At 44.5% G+C, this 18,419-nt stretch overlaps 1 protein-coding gene across 1 annotated transcript in view; it reads right to left on the bottom strand.

Annotated features, from left to right (window-relative positions):
• Window positions 1-2,980: 2,980 nt before the first annotated feature.
• The window catches only part of LOC132379834 (interferon-induced protein with tetratricopeptide repeats 5-like), a 31,872-nt gene continuing 16,433 nt past the window's right edge, over window positions 2,981-18,419 (bottom strand). The window contains exons 4-5 of the mRNA XM_059948112.1: window positions 3,851-3,977; window positions 2,981-3,536 (exon numbers count right to left, since the gene is read on the bottom strand). Coding sequence (XP_059804095.1) covers window positions 2,981-3,536; window positions 3,851-3,977 — 683 coding nt within the window. The remainder of the gene's footprint in view (window positions 3,537-3,850; window positions 3,978-18,419) is intronic.

Below are 18,419 nucleotides of genomic sequence, written 5' to 3'. Positions count from 1 at the left end.
TAACCCCCACCTCTTTTGCCTCCCTCCCTGTCTGTTCTGAAAGATCTAAAGCCTGGCACTTGAAATAACCATTCCTGACCCAGAGCCATCCAAGTCTCTGTAATGGCCACAACATCATAGCTCCAAGAGCTGATCCGCTTTCTTCATGATACTCCTTGCATTAAAATAGAAACAGCTCACACTATCAGTCTGAGAGTATCCCTCCTCTGTCACCTGCCTATCCTCGCTCTCACACTGTATCCAAGCTTTCTCTATTTGTGAGCCAACTGCCTCTTCCTCCGTCTCTTCAATTTGGTTTCCACACTCAGCAGTTCTAGTTTAAAATCTCCCCAATAGCCTTAGTAATCCTCCCTCGGATTCAAATGCAATGCATCCTTATTGTACAGGTCACAGCTGCCCTAAAAGAGATCCCAATGATCCAGAATTCTGAATCCCTTCTCCCTCCTCCAATCCCTCAGCCACGCACTTATCCTCCACCTCACTCTATTCCTATACTCAATGCCGTGTGGCACAGGCAGTAATCCTGAGATTACTATATTTGTGATTCAGCTTCTCAGCATCTTTCCTAACTCCCTGCAGTCTTTTCTCAGCACCTCCTCACTTTTCCTACCTATGCTGTTTGTACCTATATGTACCATTACCTCTGGCTGTTCAGCTTCCCACTTCAGGATATTGTCGATGCTATCAGAAATATCCCGGACCCTGGCACCTGGTAGGGTAACTACCATCCGTGTTTATTTCCTATGTCCACAGAATCGCCTGTCTGCCCAGCAAACTATAGAGTCCCCTATCTCTGCTGCTATTCCTTTCCTTTCCTTTCCCTACCCTTCTGAGCCAAAGGGCCCGACTCTGTGCCAGAAGCACGGCCACCGTTGCTTCTGCGAGGTAGGTCACCTCCCCCCTCAACAGTACTCAAGCAGGAATGCTTATTGTTAAGGGGGACAGCCACAGGGGTACTCTCTAGAATCTGACTCTTGCCCTTCGCCTTCCTGACCGTTAATCACATCTGTCCCGAGGCCCTAGAGTGACTACATGGCTACAGCTCCTATCTATCACCTCCTCACTTTCCCTGACCAGATGAAGGTCATCGAGCTGCATCTCCAATTCCCTAATCTGGTCCCTAAGGAGCTGCGGCTTGATGCACCTGGTGCAGATGTGGACGTCTGGGAGGCTGGGACTCTCCTGGACATCCCATATCTAACACCAAGTACAGAGTACTTGGCCTTGCAGTCATACTTCCTATTCCTATTCTTCACAAGGAACTACCTCACCTCGACCCATTATCGCTGAAGCCCTGTTGAGCCTAAGTCCTCCTATTCTATTCCCTTCTACTTGGACACCTGCTCTATAAATGTGTCTTCTTTTAGAATTCTTTCCGCAAGTCTAATTCGCTGACGTTGATGCATCTGCTCAGTCATGCACACGCAAGCTTGTTTGGAGTTTTGCAGATACATTGTCTTGGTTGTTAATTACTATGACTGAAAGTTCGAATCCATTTTTGTTGTTAAAAACATTATCTTCTTGAAATTTCATTAGTGCTCCCCAAAGCCCCTCCACTTTCACTTCCCAGTCATTCCCCTTCCAAGCCACTCCAACACCACACTCAGCAGGTTGGAGTCATGCTGTTAAGGATTTGTTGCTCATTTTCATTTGATTTTGTCAAGACAAGAACAACTTCTGCTTTGAAGCTTTATTCACCAAACACATCCTTACAGAATATTTTAAAAGATCCTTAAGGTAAAATCAAACTCCATATATTTGAAAATAAAATACATTCAATGATTAAAAGGTCATACGACCAATGTGGAACAATTTTTGATTTTTCATTTAACTCCACTTGCTGCAGTATCCCAAATCCCATCTTGCCAGTGTCCAGAGAAGCACAATTAAATTCAGTTTGCTCTGGGTACTTGAGGAATTAATAAATTTAAAGGAAACACAGTAATTGGGTCTAGTTACAAAAAGACCATTTTAGCAAATTGAACACTAATGAGTAAGAGAAGGTGCTAAGAGGATATAACGAGTTAAGCAACACCCCATCAAACCGATCCTCAGATCAGATGGAAATGCATCTTTTAAACATCCCAGTGGTGCTCAGATGTTAATTGAGAAAGAACACTCACATATTCTTCATTGGCAGGATCAAACTTCAAGGCCTTCTGAAAGTATTCAGTCACTTTATCCTTGATCCCATCCTTCTGGTACAGAAATTCTTTGATACCAAGAGCCTTGCTGTCATGTGTTTCCTATCTATCCGATCCTTTTCCTATGTAAGATTCCTATCTGCCCACTTCTCCAAATTCATGCAACATTTTTCCCGTTCTCTTGAGTTACTTTTAATATTCTCTCTTTTCAGGAAGAGGCAAACAGCATTTTTTTCGGATCTTTTCTGGTACAGTTCAATAACCCAGCTTCCAGGCAAATGCTCTGCATATTCTCTGGTCGAATGTCCACTAACTCCACCAATCTACGGTAAGTGTCCTCTGCTCTGGAATTCTCCACACTTGTTATGCAGATTAATGCAAAGTCCAGTTATGGTGGAACAGCTGACCTTCGACGGTGCTCAAAAGCCTTTTCAAAATGATACTTGCATAGACTGATCAACTCAGCAATCTGCTGAAATTCAGGATTGCAAGGATATCTGCTATGAGGGCATTTCAGCTTACTTCTGTAGCACAGTCCAGGTTGGTGTTTTAAGAAGCAAGAGTGTGGAGTTAATTTGAATACTTGTTTCAAGAGCTTGATTGCTTTCTCCAAATATCCCCTTTGTCTATAATATTTTGCAGCATTGCAAAGCACATATGGAAGATCAGACAACTTCTACAATGTTTGTTTAACTAATTCATTTGCTTCCTCATTTTCCCCTAACCTCTGCAGTTTTAGAGCCAACAGCACCATGGCCACAGCATCATCTGGATCAAGCTCCAGTACTCGTCGGAAATACTTCACTGACTGACTCTGATCACGACTCTCTGGGCTTTCAGATGTTTTCAGATGCAGTCGAATATCCTGTTGTCCACTCAGTGTTGTCAGGATCTTGCTCCAGAGCCTTTGCAAAGCATTCCTTTGCCTCCTTATAGAATTCAGAACCAAAAGTTAACAATGACCATCCCTTCTCCCCGTACACCTCGGGTATCATTGCTGTATAGCGAGGGCCATCACTGAGCGGTTTACAGATCATCTCCAGCTTGTCGAGATAGGACTGGACCTTGGTCAGTTGTCCCATGTGGTAATGCACCCAGGCAAAGTTTCCATAGGTGATGATGCTTCTTCTTTCAAATTCATTTTGGTACTCCTCCCTCAGAATCTTTTCAGCTTTCTTTAATTTTTCAATGGCTTCTTCAAAATGACCCTGCAGACAGTATGCAAATGCAAGTTGGTTGTAGAAGGCAGTAGTAGGTTTTAAACTTGATGTCAGAGAATCTTCCAATCTGACCAACATATCTTCAAAGTCAATAGTTTCCTTCTGTGGCCTCCATGTGAAGTGACACTGCAGCTGATCGAGCTTCTCTTTCAATAAATCTCCCGGTGTGTTGCTGCAAGAGAGAAAAAACGTAATCATGAATTCCATCTCAGATCACTTGGTGCAGGTCTGACCTGCAATCCTATAAAAAGCAGATTTACTAACTGTATCAAAGCTGCCTTTAAAAGACTTTTTTTTACAATTATGGCATTGAAAACCTGGAAATGGTCAGCCTGTCAGTCTGCACCTGAGGAAGGAGAATGTTTCAGATCAGTAACTCCATATGAAGAATTGATTCAGGTGATGAAGATGGAAATGTGTCTCCTGAACAGCCAAGGCAGCTGATCTGTTGCTTTGTTACACTGATGGTGGACTTGGTTTTATTACCGGACGTTGAGCTCTCCCACTATTGCAGACTTTCGTTTCTTTGCCAGCAGCCTGAGCATAGCTCCAGATCTCGGTACAGAGAAGTGGTGTTTTTCCCCAGACAGCCACCAGTACTCAGACTCAATGTCTAGAAGATTGAGAACTTCAATAACATTAGTGAGATAAAGCTGTTTAGTGAAGCCCACTGAAGTCTGGCAATTTACGAGTTACCAGACCAGTTCACAGAACAATTGCATGAGCAACGTCCCCTGATCCTGCTGCACATTTCTGAAAGAACATAGACCAGCATCGAACAGAGAACATGTTGTGCCGACCTTTAACCCTACTCTGAGATCAACTCTGCTTCCTGCTTCCTCCCAAAGGAGATGAATTTGCCGCACCGTGGATGCAGCTCCTCCATTCTGTCCTGAAAGCCGCTAGGGGCTGGAAATTATGACAGTTTAGAGTAGCATGTTCCTCTGGTGTATTACCTCAGTACTGAATGCACCCCGTAGGCTCCAACGTGCTCAAATCTACATGGTTGTAGTGTATGGCAGAGTTGAGTCAACTGCTACTTCTAAAAATTTTGAAGATTAAAGGTTAAAAAGGGTTCTAGAAGGAAGCCTAGCAATTATAGACCTGTCAGTTTGACATCAGTGGTGGGTAAATTAATGGAAAGTATTCTTAGAGATAGTATTTATAATTATCTGGATAGACGGGATCTGATTAGAAGTAGCCAGCATGGATTTGTGTGTGGAAGGTCATGTTTGACAAACCTTTTTGAATTTTTTGAAGAAGTTACGAGGAATGTTGATGAGGGTAAGGCAGTGGATGTAGTCTATATGGACTTCAGCAAAGCCTTTGACAAAGTTCCACATGGAAGGTTGGTTAAAAAGGTTCAGTCGTTAGGTATTAATGCTGGAGTAATAAAATGGATTCAACAGTGGCTAGATGGGAGATGCCAGAGAGTAGTGGTGGATAATTGTTTATCGGGATGGAGGCCGGTGACTAGCGGGGTGCCTCAGGGATCTGTTTTGGGCCCAATGTTGTTTGTAATATACACAAATGATCTGGATGATGGGGTGGTAAATTGGATTAGTAAGTATGCCGATGATACTAAGGTAGGAGGTGTTGTGGATAATGAGGTGGATTTTCAAAGCTTGCAGGGAGATTTATGCCGGTTAGAAGAATGGGTTGAATGTTGGCAGATGGAGTTTAATGCTGAGAAGTGTGAGGTTCTACATTTTGGCAGGAATAATCCAAATAGAACATACAGAGTAAATGGTAGGGCATTGAGGAATGCAGAGGAACAGAGAGATCTAGGAATAACTGTGCATAGTTCCCTGAAAGTGGAGTCTCATGTAGATAGGGTGGTGAAGAGGGCTTTTGGAACGCTGGCCTTTATAAATCAAAGCATTGAGTACAGAAGTTGGGATGTAATGCTAAAGTTGTACAAGGCATTGGTAAGGCCAAATTTGGAATATTGTGTGCAGTTCTGGTCACCGAATTATAGGAAAGATATCAATAAATTAGAGAGAGTGCAGAGACGATTTACTAGGATGTTACCTGGGTTTCAGCAATTAAGTTACAGAGAAAGGTTGAACAAGTTAGGTCTCTATTCATTGGAGCGTAGAAGGTTGAGGGGGGATTTGATCGAGGTATTTAAAATTTTGAGAGGGATAGATAGAGTTGACATGAACAGGCTGTTTCCATTGAGAGTAGGGGAGATTCAAACTAGAGGACATGATTTGAGAGTTAGGGGGCAGAAGTTTAAGGGAAACACGAGGGGGTATTTCTTTACTCAAAGAGTGATAGCTGTGTGGAATGAGCTTCCTGTAGAAGTAGTAGAGGCCAGTTGAGTTGTGTCATTTAAGGTAAAATTGGATAGGTATATGGACAGGAAAGGAGTGCAGGGTTATGGGCTGAGTGCGGGTAGGTGGGACTAGGTGAAATTAAGGGTTCGGCACGGACTAGGAGGGCCAAGATGGCCTGTTTCTGTGCTGTGATTGTTATATGGTTATATGGTTAACTTTCTTTGTCACATGTACATCAAAACATACAGTGAAATGCATCATTTTGCATCACATCAGATGAAAAAGAATTGTGCAGGACAGTCGGCAAGTGTGTCAGCACGTTTCTGACACCAAATACTCACTAACCCCAACCCGTACATCTTTGTAATACAGGATGACAGTCGAGTACCCAGAGGAAACGCACACAGTCACACAGAGAATGTCCACATTCCTTACAAATTACCGTGGAAATCAATCCGTGGTAAAGTGATTACGCTGACTGCTAAGTTTTTCAAATAATGTCTTTGTTCTCAGTCGTATTCCACCGAAGACCCCTGTTTGAGGAAGACAAGTGCAGATAAACCGACTTCATCAGACTCCTACTCTCCTACTCCTCTTGCCTCTCCTGCCGTGAGTGAGGATTATTTATGATCCCTTGAACTTGCTCTTGGATCTGGAGATCAGATAGAACAGAAGGCTCTTCAGAAGTCAGGAACAAATGCAAATCTTGTGGTTATGGCATTTTTATTGCATGTTAACGACAAAAAAATAATAGTAAAGCACTGCAGTTCCCTGCACGGTTCACACCCCAGCAGAGTAACGTAGGGATCCCCCAAAGTCTTGTCATTCAACTACCGTGTTAGCCTGTGTGTGTCCACTCTGGGTTTTTCTAAGTTATTGCACTGATCCACTAACTTCGGTAAACTACCTCCTCTATAATAATCTGTATTTAAAGATAAACTGCAAGGAAACGTCCTTTACCTCATGATGTTCGTTGGATGGAAAGCAATTTGTGCTCTTTCTCAGTTTGTGTGGTTCCTCTTCTGCTGAGTCTCCGTTGTTGCATCTGATGTTCGACCTGACAACCCTTTATACTATCCATTACTTCCTGATTATCACTAGAAACTCAAATTCAAAGTCTATTGATAACACTGAGGCAATTAAAAGCAATTTGGAAGCATTTCTTGCATTGCTTAGTCATCAAAATAATCTACAGGTCAGCAAAATGCCACTGTAATGGCTTGTTCTGAGCATTTGTTTTCAAATAATTATAATTTTCACTTTATCTAATTATTAGCAATCTGCAATTCTGTTCACAATTGTAGTGCCTTGGTTGACATCTTTACTGTCGGTATTTCATTTATCAGTTCTGTAAGAGTAGTTTGTTCTGCTTTTTGTCTGTTTGGGTTATTTATGAAGATAAGTGATGTTGTGGAATGTCTGCCATCCAATTAGTGGGAGATTTTCTTGGTGAGGTACAATAAGGTAGGTCTTGGGCTGGTGTTCGGTGGGAGATGGAGAGAGAAGATGATGGGGAGAACCGGTCATAGCATACGTTCCAGTGGTAGACCCATTCATTTGAGATGGATTATGAGCGACGCTCTGAAGTTGGTGTGTGATTTTGCGCTGACTGAAGGCCCAGCGTGTGAGTAACAGAGAAGTTCAGGATGAGCTGCACCTTCTGCACATTTGCCTGTTTCATTATAATGGGCCCTTTTCTTTCTGTTAATCTTACTAACACTTTAACATAGAAACATAGAAAACCTAAAGCACAATACAGGCCCTTCAGCCCACAATGCTGTGCTGAACATGTCCTTTCCTGAAAACTGCCTGGGGTTACCCTTAGACCTCTACTTTGCTGAGCTCCATGTATCTACCGAGGACCCTCTTAAAAGACTATATCATATCTGCCTCCATCACCGTTGCCTGGAGCCTATTCCAGACACTCCCCACTCTCTGTGGAAAAAAATTACCGCTGACATCTCCTCTGTACCTACTCTGAAGCACATCAAAACTGTGCCCTGTCACGTTAGCCATTTCTGCCCTCAGAAAAGGCCTCTGACTATTCACATGATCAATGTCTTTCTTCATCTTATACCCCTTTATCAGGTCACCTCTCATTCTACACCTCTGCAAGGAGAAAAGTCCATGTTCACTCAACCTATTCTCTAAGGCATGCTCCCCAATCCAGGCAACATCTTTGTAAATCTCTGCACCCTTTCTATTCTTTCCACATTCTTCCTGTAGTCAGGTGACCAGAAATCAGCACAGTACTCCAAGTGGGGTCTGACCAGGGTTGTATACAGCTGTAACATTAACTCTCAGCTCTTAAACTCAATCCCATGGTTGATGACGGCCAACACACCTATCCTTTCTTAACCGCACAGTCAACCTGTGCAGCGGCTTTGAGTGTCCTTAAAACTTGGACCCCAAGATCCCACCGATCCTTTACACTGCCAAGATTCTTACCATTCTTACTATATTCTGCCATCATATTTGACCTACCAAGAAGAACCATCCCACACTTATCTGAGTTGAACTCCATCTGACACTTCTTAGCCCAGTTTTGCAACCTGTCGATATCCTGCTGAAATCTCTGACACCACTCCATACAACACTCTCAACCTTTGTGTCATCAGCAAATTTACTAACCCACCCCTCCACTTCTTCATCCAGGCCATTTATGAAAATTCTTTCCGGGATGAAGGGAATGTAGGCGATTGTGCCAAATCACAAGCTGAGTCTCCCATAGCTGGGGCCGGGAACTTCAAAGACAGTTTGCTCCCCTTCCTGCGGAGCGAGGGGAAGGAGTGGTTTGATTTGAAATGTCTAATGAGCCCCCAGCGAGGAGTGAGAATTCAGTATTACTATCACCCTTACCCCTCTGGCGAACAAATTCCCCAGTGCACAGGCTGAGGGTCCTAGCTTTCGAAAGCTGAGAACGCTATGAGGAGTGAAGCCCACCCCCAGGGCAAAGAGGAGTGTGAGACTTGGGCAAACCAGTCCTTTCAGATGCTGGATGAGTGACAGTGCTCCGATCCCACAAAAAGACAGCGATTGTTTGAAGGTTTGAAGGGTTTGGCTGCTGACGTAGTGAGATCCGCAAAGACACATAACCCCTTTGCTATCTCTGCTGGCTCTAGAAAAAGTGTTTTGGGTAACGGGAAGCCCAATGGAGCTCATGACGGGGTTTCAGAACACGTTTCAGAAGAAGGAGGGAAATGTTCTGCCTACATTTTCCAGCGAGAGGCAGCTGAGTTGCTTGCGGCCTAGGTAGCAGGGGTGGAGTACATTCAAACAGCTGAGGTGAAATATTTCAGAATCGACCAGGTGATGAAAGGGCAGGACCTCCAGGGTAACAATCTCAGGATTGCTACCTGTGCCACATGCAAGTGAGGCAAGGGACAGAAGGATTATACAGATTAATACGTGGCTGAGAGGATGGTGCAGGAGGGAGGGCTTCAGGTTTTTAGATAATTGGACTTTGTTCCAGGGAAGGTGGGATCAGTTCCAACGGGATGGTTTACACCTGAACTGGACCGGTACTAACATTCTTGCAGGAAAGTTTGCTAGTGCTGCTCGGGTGGGGGGTTTAAACTAAATTTGCAGAGGGCAGGGATCCAGAATGTGAGAGAGGATAGCGAGATGAAGAATAAAGGACAGGTGGGGACTACACGGTTCCGGAATATTAAGTGTATAGTAGAGAAAGGTGAGGCGGAACAAGTGATAAGGAGGACATATGTACAGAGGGATGGTCTGATGGAATATGGAGTTAAATGTGCAGAATGAATAAGTAAACTTAGGAAGGACATCAAAATTCAAGGGGTGTATAGCCCGAGCGATTTAAACAGAGAGAGGAGAAATGGTCTAAAAATTCTGTATCTGAATGCACGAAGTGTCAGAAATAAGGCAGATGAGCTTGAAGCTCAGGTGCGAATGGGTAACTATGATGTTGTAGGGATAACGGAGACATGGTTGCAGGGAGATCAGACCTGGGAAATGAATGTACAAGAGTATACAGATTATTGTAGGGACAGAAATGTAGGCGGAGGGGGTGGGGTGGCCCTGTTGGTGAGGAATGAGATTCAGTCCTTTGCAAGGAGGGACATAGAATCAGGAGAAGTAGTCTGTGTGGATAGAACTGAGGAACAGTAAGGGCAAAAAGACCCTAATGGGTGTTATCTACAGGCCCCCAAACTGTAGCATGGATATTGGGTGCAAGTTGAATAGGGAGTTAACTTTGGCATGTGGCAAAGGTATGTTGCAGTAGTTATGGGGGATTTCAACATTCAGGTGAATTGGGAGAATCAGGTTGGTGCTGCACCCCAGGATAGGGAGTTTGTAGAGTGCCTACAGGATGCATTCTTGGAACAGCTTGTACAAGAGCCAACCAGGGACAAGGCTATTCTGGATTTAGTGTTGTGTAATGTTTGATAAGTGATCTTGAAGTAAAGGAGCCATTAGGAGGTAGAGACCATAATATGATAAGTTTTTTATCTGCAATTTGAGAAGGATAAAGGCAGATCGGAGGTGTCAGTGTTGCAGTTGAACAAAGGAGACTATGGAGCCATGAGGGAGGAGCTGGCCAAAGTTAAATGGACGGATATCCTAGCAGAAAAGACCGTGGAACAGCAATGGCAGGTATTCTTGGGAATAATGCACAAGGTGCAAAATCAGTTCATCCCCCGGAGAAGGAAGGATTCAAAGGGGAGAAAGGGGCCACAGTGGTTGACAAAGGAAGTCAGAGATTACATAGCATTAAAAAAAACAGTATGATGGAGCTAAGGTGAGTGGGAAGACAGATGATTGGGAAATTTTTAAGAAACAACAGAACTTAACTAAAAGGGCAATACGGGGGAGAAAAATGAGGTACGAATGCGAGCTAGCCAGGAGTATAAAGGAGGATAGCAAAAGCTTTTTTAGGTATGTGAAGAGAAAGAAGATAGTTAAGAACAATGTTGGGCCCTTGAAGAATGAATAGGGTGAAATTGTTATGGGAAACAGAGAAATGGAAGAAGAATTTAATAAGTTCTTTAGATCTGTCTTCACTAGGGAAGACACAAGCAATCTCCCAGATTTATGGATGGGCCAAGGACAGGGTAACTGAGGAAATGAAACAGTTTGACATTAGGAAGGAAACGGTGATGAGTAGACTGATGGGACTGAAGGCTGACAAATCCCCAGGTCCAGATGGTCTGCATCCTAGGGTACTAAAGGAGGTGGCTCTGGAAATTGCGGATGCATTGGTAATCATTTTTCAATGTTCCTTAGATTCAGGGTCAGTTCCTGAGGATTGGAGAATAGCTAATGTTATCCCACTTTTTAAGAAAGGAGGAAGGGAGAAAGCAGAGAACTATCATCCTGTCAGCCTAACATCAGTAGTGGGGAAGATGCTAAAGTCCATTATTAAAGATGAAATAGTTGCATATCTAGATAGCAGTGATAGGATTGGGCTGAGCCAGCATGGATTTACCAAGGGTAAATCATGCTTGACTAATCTATTGGAGTTTTTCGAGGATGTAACCGGGAAGTTAGACAAGGGAGATCCAGTGGATGTAGTGTACATCGATTTTCAGAAGGCATTTGATAAGATCCCACATAGGAGATTGGTGGGTAAAATCAGAGCTCATGGCATTGGGAGAAAGATATTGACATGGATAGAAAACTGGTTGGCAGATAGAAAACAAAGGGTAGCGGTGAATGGGTTTTTCTCGGATTGACAGGTGGTGACTAGTGGGGTGCCACAAGACTCGGTATTGGGACCACAGCTGTTTACGATTAACGTCAATGATTTAGATGAAGGCATTGAGAATAATATCAGCAAGTTTGCTGATGATACTAAGCTGGGTGGCAGTGTGACATGTGATGAGGATGTTAGGAGAATTCAGGGTGACTTGGATAGGCTGGGTGAGTGGGCAGATACTTGGCAGAGGACATTTAATGTGAATAAATGTGAGGTTATCCACTTTGGGAGTAAGAACAGGAAGGCAGATCATTATCTGAATGGTGTAGAGTTAGGTAAGGGAGAAATACAAAGAGATCTAGGAGTCTTTGTTCATCAGTCACTGAAGGTGAATGAGCAAGTGCAGCAGGCAATGAAGAAGGCTAATGGAATGTTGGCCTTTATTACAAAGGGAATTGAGTACAAGAGCAAGGAAATCCTTTTGCATTTGTACAGGGCCCTGGTGAGACCACACCTGGAGTATTGTGTACAGTTTTGGTCTCCAGGGTTAAGGAAGGACATCCTGGCTGTAGAGGAAGTGCAGCGTAGATTCACAAGGTTAATTCCTGGGATATCCGGACTGTCTTACACAGAGAGGTTAGAGAGACTGGGCTTGTGCACGCTGGAATTAAGGAGATTGAGAGGGGATCTGATCGCAACATATAAGATTATTAAGGGATTGGACAAGATAGAGGCAGAAATGTTCCACATGCTGGGAGAGTCCAGTACCAGAGGGCATGGTTTAAGAATAAGGGGTAGGTCAATTAGGACAGAGTTAAGGAAAAACTTCTTCCTAAGAGTTGTGGGGGTCTGGAATGCACTGCCTCAGAAGGCAGTGGAGGCCAATTCTCTGGACGCTTTCAAGAAGGAGCTAGACAGGTATCTTATGGATAGGGAAATCAAGGGATATGGGGACAAGGAAGGAACCGGGTATTGATAGTAGATGATCAGCCATGATCTCAGAACGGTGGTGCAGTCTCGAAGGGCCGAATGGTCTACTTCTGTACCTATTGTCTATTGAAAGTCACCCAGGCAACAGACCTCATCGTTTGGGGTCTCCAAACGTCTTGTAAGTGGCACCTCCCCCATTCATCGAGCTAATCAGAGAGATAAGGAGGAGGAGACTATGATGATGGTGTGGTCGGCCTCTGTCAGCAGAGTACAGTCCTTGGTCCTCTGGGCTGAGGGAAAAACTGATAATCCACCCTGGGGAGTGGTAAAGGAGGTCGTGGCAGAGTTTAGAACCGAGATGCCCGGTTGTTATCAGCAGGTGCAGCCACTCCATACAATAAAGACAACAGAGTCAGACGCCCTGAGGGGAGAGACTAGGTAGAAGTGACCGGTATTGTCTATTATAACTGTGGTGAATAGAGACGCGTTGGGAAGGAGTGTGAAGGATCGGAAAACCCTCAAAGAGTGAGCACCCCCATGGGTACCTAAAAGAAGAGAGCCAGTGAGGGAATGGCCTGGCATTTTGGGGGGGAACACATTCCCAGTAATACATCAAGGAACACCCTAAAACAAAACACCCTATTACTGAAGGCTTAGTGGGGCATAGCTTCAGTGTATCGCTACAGATTGAAGGTATTTATACTGGAGTCATACTTGACACCGGCTCTCAGGTTAATCTGCTGTTCCGGTATTTGACACATTGACCATTGACGCCAGAGATCTGGGGTCTATCCATATGATGGTCACTTGTCATTGAAGCTGGAGTTTTCAGAGGCAGATATGGGAGTAGCTGAGGTCCCTGATCCATTAATGTTGGTTTGTCCGGACCGATCGAGAAGGATGAAGCTTCAATGCTTGTGGGGACGAATACAGTCGGCCCTCCTTATCCGCAAATTCCGCATGTGCCGATTCAACCAACCGCGAATCGCGAAAACCTGGAAGTGCTCGTCCAGCATTTGTTGTTTGAGCACGTACAGACTTTTTCTCTTGTCATTATTCCCTAAACAATGCAGTATAACACCTATTTTACGTAGCATTTACATTATTAGGTATTATAAGTAATCTAGAGATTATTTAAATTACACGAGTGGATGCGCGTAGGTTACCGTGGATTGGGATGGTAAAAAATCGGAAGTTCTCTTACTAAGTAAGTCGGTACAGGTACATGGGTATTTTTTAGCGTCAGTTAGTCAACTGTTTGTCTTAGTATATATTTTACCTTTCCATGCATATAAAACACTTAAGAACGTATGTTTCAGCGCCGGGCTCGGGAACGGAAGTTTCCGAGTTGATCCAGTGACAGACCGCTCCCGAGTGCACTCTCCACCGTGCCAAGTTGATGTGGACGATCAAAAACCCCAAACCCCAAAACCCAATAATTAAACCATTGTGTTGCTTAGTAATAATTGTAGCTTTCATCGGGGCGGAGCCTTTCTCACTTCATCCTTTAAAATTGTTCTGATCGTTGACCGATGTAGCCTAACGCTTTTCCAATGACGGATGGCGTTTCACCTCTGTCCGACCGCTTTATGATTTCCACTTTACTTTCAATGGTGATCGTGATATTTTCGTGAACAGAAACACTGCGGATTCAGAACTCTGCCGCGAGGCCCAAATGTCCACGGCACTGAGACAGGTTAAGTAAGGTCTGGGGTTCCGCCGGGTCCTAAACTGAACCTTATTATGACAGGTTGAATAAGGCACTTGAGCATCTGCGAATTTTGGTATCTACGAGGGTTCCCGGAACCAATCCCTCACAGATGAGGAGGGCCGGCTGTATTCCTATTGTGAGGAAGCTAGTGGGAGCCTGCAAGGAGAAAGTTGGAGAAAGCTTTCTGAAAACGTTGTCTATTCGCCCGTGTTCCGAGCTGCTTCTGAGGAAGTGTGTGGCCGCACTGGGCTGGATGATGAGCATGAATGAGGGACTGCGTGGTTCACCTGGGAATGCAGCGAGAGTGATGGGAAAGCCCAAATTTCCTGGAATGCCTGAGGCTGAGGTATGGTGGATGCTCCAGGAAACCTCGACGCGGAGCCAGGCTTCCCTGCTGGGGTACTGGTGAGGCCCAAATTGCGGAAGCCCTCAGTTGTACAGGTGAACAGGATGACAGTGAGTGTCAGGAACCCTTTGGAGCGAGAGGTCACCCTCAGGCGGGGATGCCAATGGCGCACCTCTTCCCAGTGATGGTAATGTCCAGTGTCCATGTGGGATCCTACACCGGGTCACATCGCCTCCGGACTGGCCTCAGTGTCCCCAGGTGGTTCTGCCTGAGAAGTATCTCAAGGAGTGTCTGAAACTGAAGATGTAGATGATGAGATAAGGAGGTTCAAAGAGTCAGGAGTCCCCCAGATAGGCTGATCTATGTAGCACCAGGGTGTTGTTGTGTGAATGAAATCACCAAGGAAAACAGTGGTAGATACAAAACAGTTTCTTTATTAGACAAAACAAGGTACAGCAGGCGTCATGTAGAGATGTCTTCGGTGGAAAGGTCTGCTGGCCCAATGAGGGACTCGATATTTTATGTGTCAAACGTCAGCAGACAACTCCATATTTTCAACATATGGACAATGCTTTCTTTGAAACTACACACAACCTTCACACCCTCTGATTCACATCCACACCACAGAGACTGAAATGAATTTTAATCAGCATTGCTGGGACTGGGATTCACAGCTTTTAGGAACACATTGCTCAGAGCTGCACTCCAAATTAAATGGACAATACAGTTTCAGTTGTGAAGACTGATAGCCAAAGTCAATTGTTAAAGGTATGTATCCTAAAACAAAAACTCACTCTAACACAGGGAAACAGAGGGTTGAAACTATCCCCTGTAGTGAGGTATGTCACCTCACCTCAAAGTCATGAGGACATGAGTTTTTGTGGTGGGGGGAGGAGATCATAATTTTTACGGTTATTTAATTATCAGCAATCTGCAATTCTGGTCACAATTGTAGTGCCCTGGTTGACACCTTTACTGTAGGTATTTCATTTATCAGTTCTATAAGAGCAGTTTGTTCTGCTTTCAGTCTGTTTGGGTTATTGATGAAGATAAGTGATGTTGTGGAATGTGTGCCATCCAATTAAAGGGAGGTTTTCTTGGTGAGGGACAATAAGGTTGGTTTTGGGCTTGTGTTCGGTGGGAGATGGAGAGAGAAGATGCTGGGGAGATCCGGTCATCGTGTACAATCCAGTCTTGGACTCGTTTGTATGAGACAGATTGCGAGTGACGTTTGAAGGATGGTTTCAGACTGACTGAAGGCCCAGCAAGTGTCAGCAGAGAAGTTCAAGATGAGTTCCAACTTGTGCACATTTGACTGTTTCATTAAAATGTGCTTTCTTTTTGTTATTCTTTCCTAACCCTTTAGTTAAGATACATAATCATAATTCCATTAATCATATACAGTGTACTGTCTATAATTTCTTGGCACCAATTTGTAACAGGGTAGCAAATTAAACAGCAGCCCCACTGGGGTTTGGGGTGGGAGAAGCAGTCTCAATCTCACGAGCTGGGCAGGACTGGAGAGTGTCTCCCCTAGACTTACGCAGCCAAGGAAACCAGTTGCCTTTTCCAGTTGTCTGAAAGTCTGGAAACAGATCACATTCAATTTAACGGATCCAGTTATCCGTGCTCGCATCACTGCGATCCCTCAATCTCAACTAAGTGAGGCTCCCTTCTCTCTGCCCTCATTCATTCACCTCTACACTCGTAATGTAAATCATCTCTCCAGCCACTGACAAAGCTGGATCAGTTATTCACTGGTAACCCCATGTCCACAGGCATATCACATTGCTAGTATACAAAGAAACCGCTTGTGTACATCATTGGGTGACCAGTATTGACAATGGATGCTACCACCAGCTATTTGTCTGACCTGGATGCTGACTTCACCAACTTAATAATCTGGTCAGACCAAGAAAGCGCTGTTGTCATTCCTGCATGAATGGGAGTCAGAATCAGAATTTAAATGTTTTGCAACCGGGAATGGTCAACATCTGTACCTGCTAGACAATTCTGTATGAAAATCACATTCCTCTGTTCAGACTTCAGAACAGTGTGGTGACAGGAGACACACTCTTCTCCTTGTGCACAAGTCAATGAAGTTTAATTATATTTTATTTAGACAGACAGCATGGAACAGCCCCTACTGGCCCAATGAGACTCACCACCCAACAACACACCTATACAACCCTAGTGTGATATCAGGACAGTTTATAATGACAAATCAGCCTGCTGACAGGTTTGGCTTTGGAATGTGGAAGGAAAAGCGGAGCATCCAGAGGAAACTCACGTATTCACGAGGAGGAATGGAAAAACTGCTGATACACAGCATCAGAATGAAACTCTGAACTCTGATGCCCCAGCTGTGCTAACCACTATGCTACCGTGGTGACTGAGGAACAAGTGTCCAGTTAATTGGCAACGACACCTTCTCTGTTTGAGATTTCAGATGATTGATCCCGAGCTGGTGGTCATATGCTCTCTTTTCTCTTTTCTGCATCTCCCTTCTCATTCTTCCCCACCCCTGAAAATTTTATAGGACAATACCTTATTTAATCTATAACCATATCTGATTTCAACAGTCTGTTTACAGGATTATCACCTGATCAGCAGCCAAGCCCATGCACATCACAGGAATGTCTTTTGGCTATCACTATACCAACACCGTTGGTCAGGTCAAAGGCATGATCCTTGCACTATACCCTTCCATCTTCTTGTTCTATTATGAGTCCATTGGCACACAGAAATGTCAGAATTCTACAGTATAATACAGGCCCTTTGGCCCACAGTGCTGTGCCATATGTTTCCTTACTTTAGAAATTACCTACTGTTACCCATAGCCCTCTATTTTTCTAAGCTCCATGTACCGATCCAGGAGTCTCTTAAAAGACCCTATTGTATCCGCCTCCACCATCATTGCCAGCAGCCCATTCCACGCACTAACCACTCTCTGTGTAAAAAACTTACCCCTGACATCTCCTCTGTACCTACTTCCAAACACCTTGCAACTGTGCCCTCTCCTGTTAGCCATTTCAGCTCTGGGAAAAAGCCTCTGTCTATCCACATGATCAGTGCCTCACATCATCTTACACACCTCTATCAGGCCACCTCTCCTCTTCTGTCACTCGGAGCAGAAGAGGCTGATTTCACTCAACCTATTCTCATAAGCCATGCTCCCCAATCTAGGCAATATCCTTGTAAATCTCCTCTGCACCCCTTCTATAGTTTCCATATCATTCCTAGAGTGAGATGATCGGAACTGAATACAATACTCCAAGTGGGGTCTGACCAGGGTCCTATACAGTTGTAACATTACCTCTCAGCTTTTAAACTCAATCCCACAGTTGCTGAAGGCCAATACACCATCTGCCTTGTTAACAAATGCAGTCAACCTGCACAGCAGCTTTGAGTGTCCTATGGACTCAGACCCTCAGTGAAGGAGGTGAACCCAAGTGCAGGACACCGACACGTAGGTAGCATAAACAGAAGTGTTTTTATTATTAGTTGCAAGGAAGTCCAGAGAGCGAGGATTAGGCTGAGGGGAGGTGAGGAGTGAGCGAAGCTGGACCGTGGGTCGAAGCCGGGTCATGACAGAAAGACTCTGACGTTTAGTGCTGGGACTTAGGCAGAGCAGGGGTGTGGACCAGGGGATGAGTGTGGCCGGGAACGAACAGAGAGCAGCATGCCCTGCTCCAACGAACACGGGGGGAAATTAACACAGGCAACCGGCGTGGGAACAGAACTTAGAATATAGAGCACTCAGCATTCAAGAGAGAGAGTAAACACAGGCAAACAGCGAGGGTGGATGGGGAGCAGTAGGCAGGCAGAGGAGGAGTAGTAGGCAATGACCCCGGGTATTGGTGGAGTTGGACTTCAAACTGGAGACAGGCAGCAGGCAACTCTCCTCTTGCCATGGAGCATTAACTGGAAAGGTAAATGTCTGGCAATCCTTATCTCGATATACAATAGCGTAGACAAACAGCAGGCAAGTCTTATCTGGACACAAAGTAGTATCTGAAGAGGCAAATGGCTGTCAATACTCAGCTGGAGACAAAACGACAAAACAAAACAATGACAGACCCTTCTTATCTTGACTTGGAGTAGCAAATGAAGTGGCAAACGGCCAG

This window comes from Hypanus sabinus, chromosome 22 (assembly GCF_030144855.1).
Source record: "Hypanus sabinus isolate sHypSab1 chromosome 22, sHypSab1.hap1, whole genome shotgun sequence".
Classification (NCBI taxonomy): Eukaryota; Metazoa; Chordata; class Chondrichthyes; order Myliobatiformes; family Dasyatidae; genus Hypanus; species Hypanus sabinus.
This window is presented reverse-complemented; position numbering and strand designations above follow the sequence as displayed.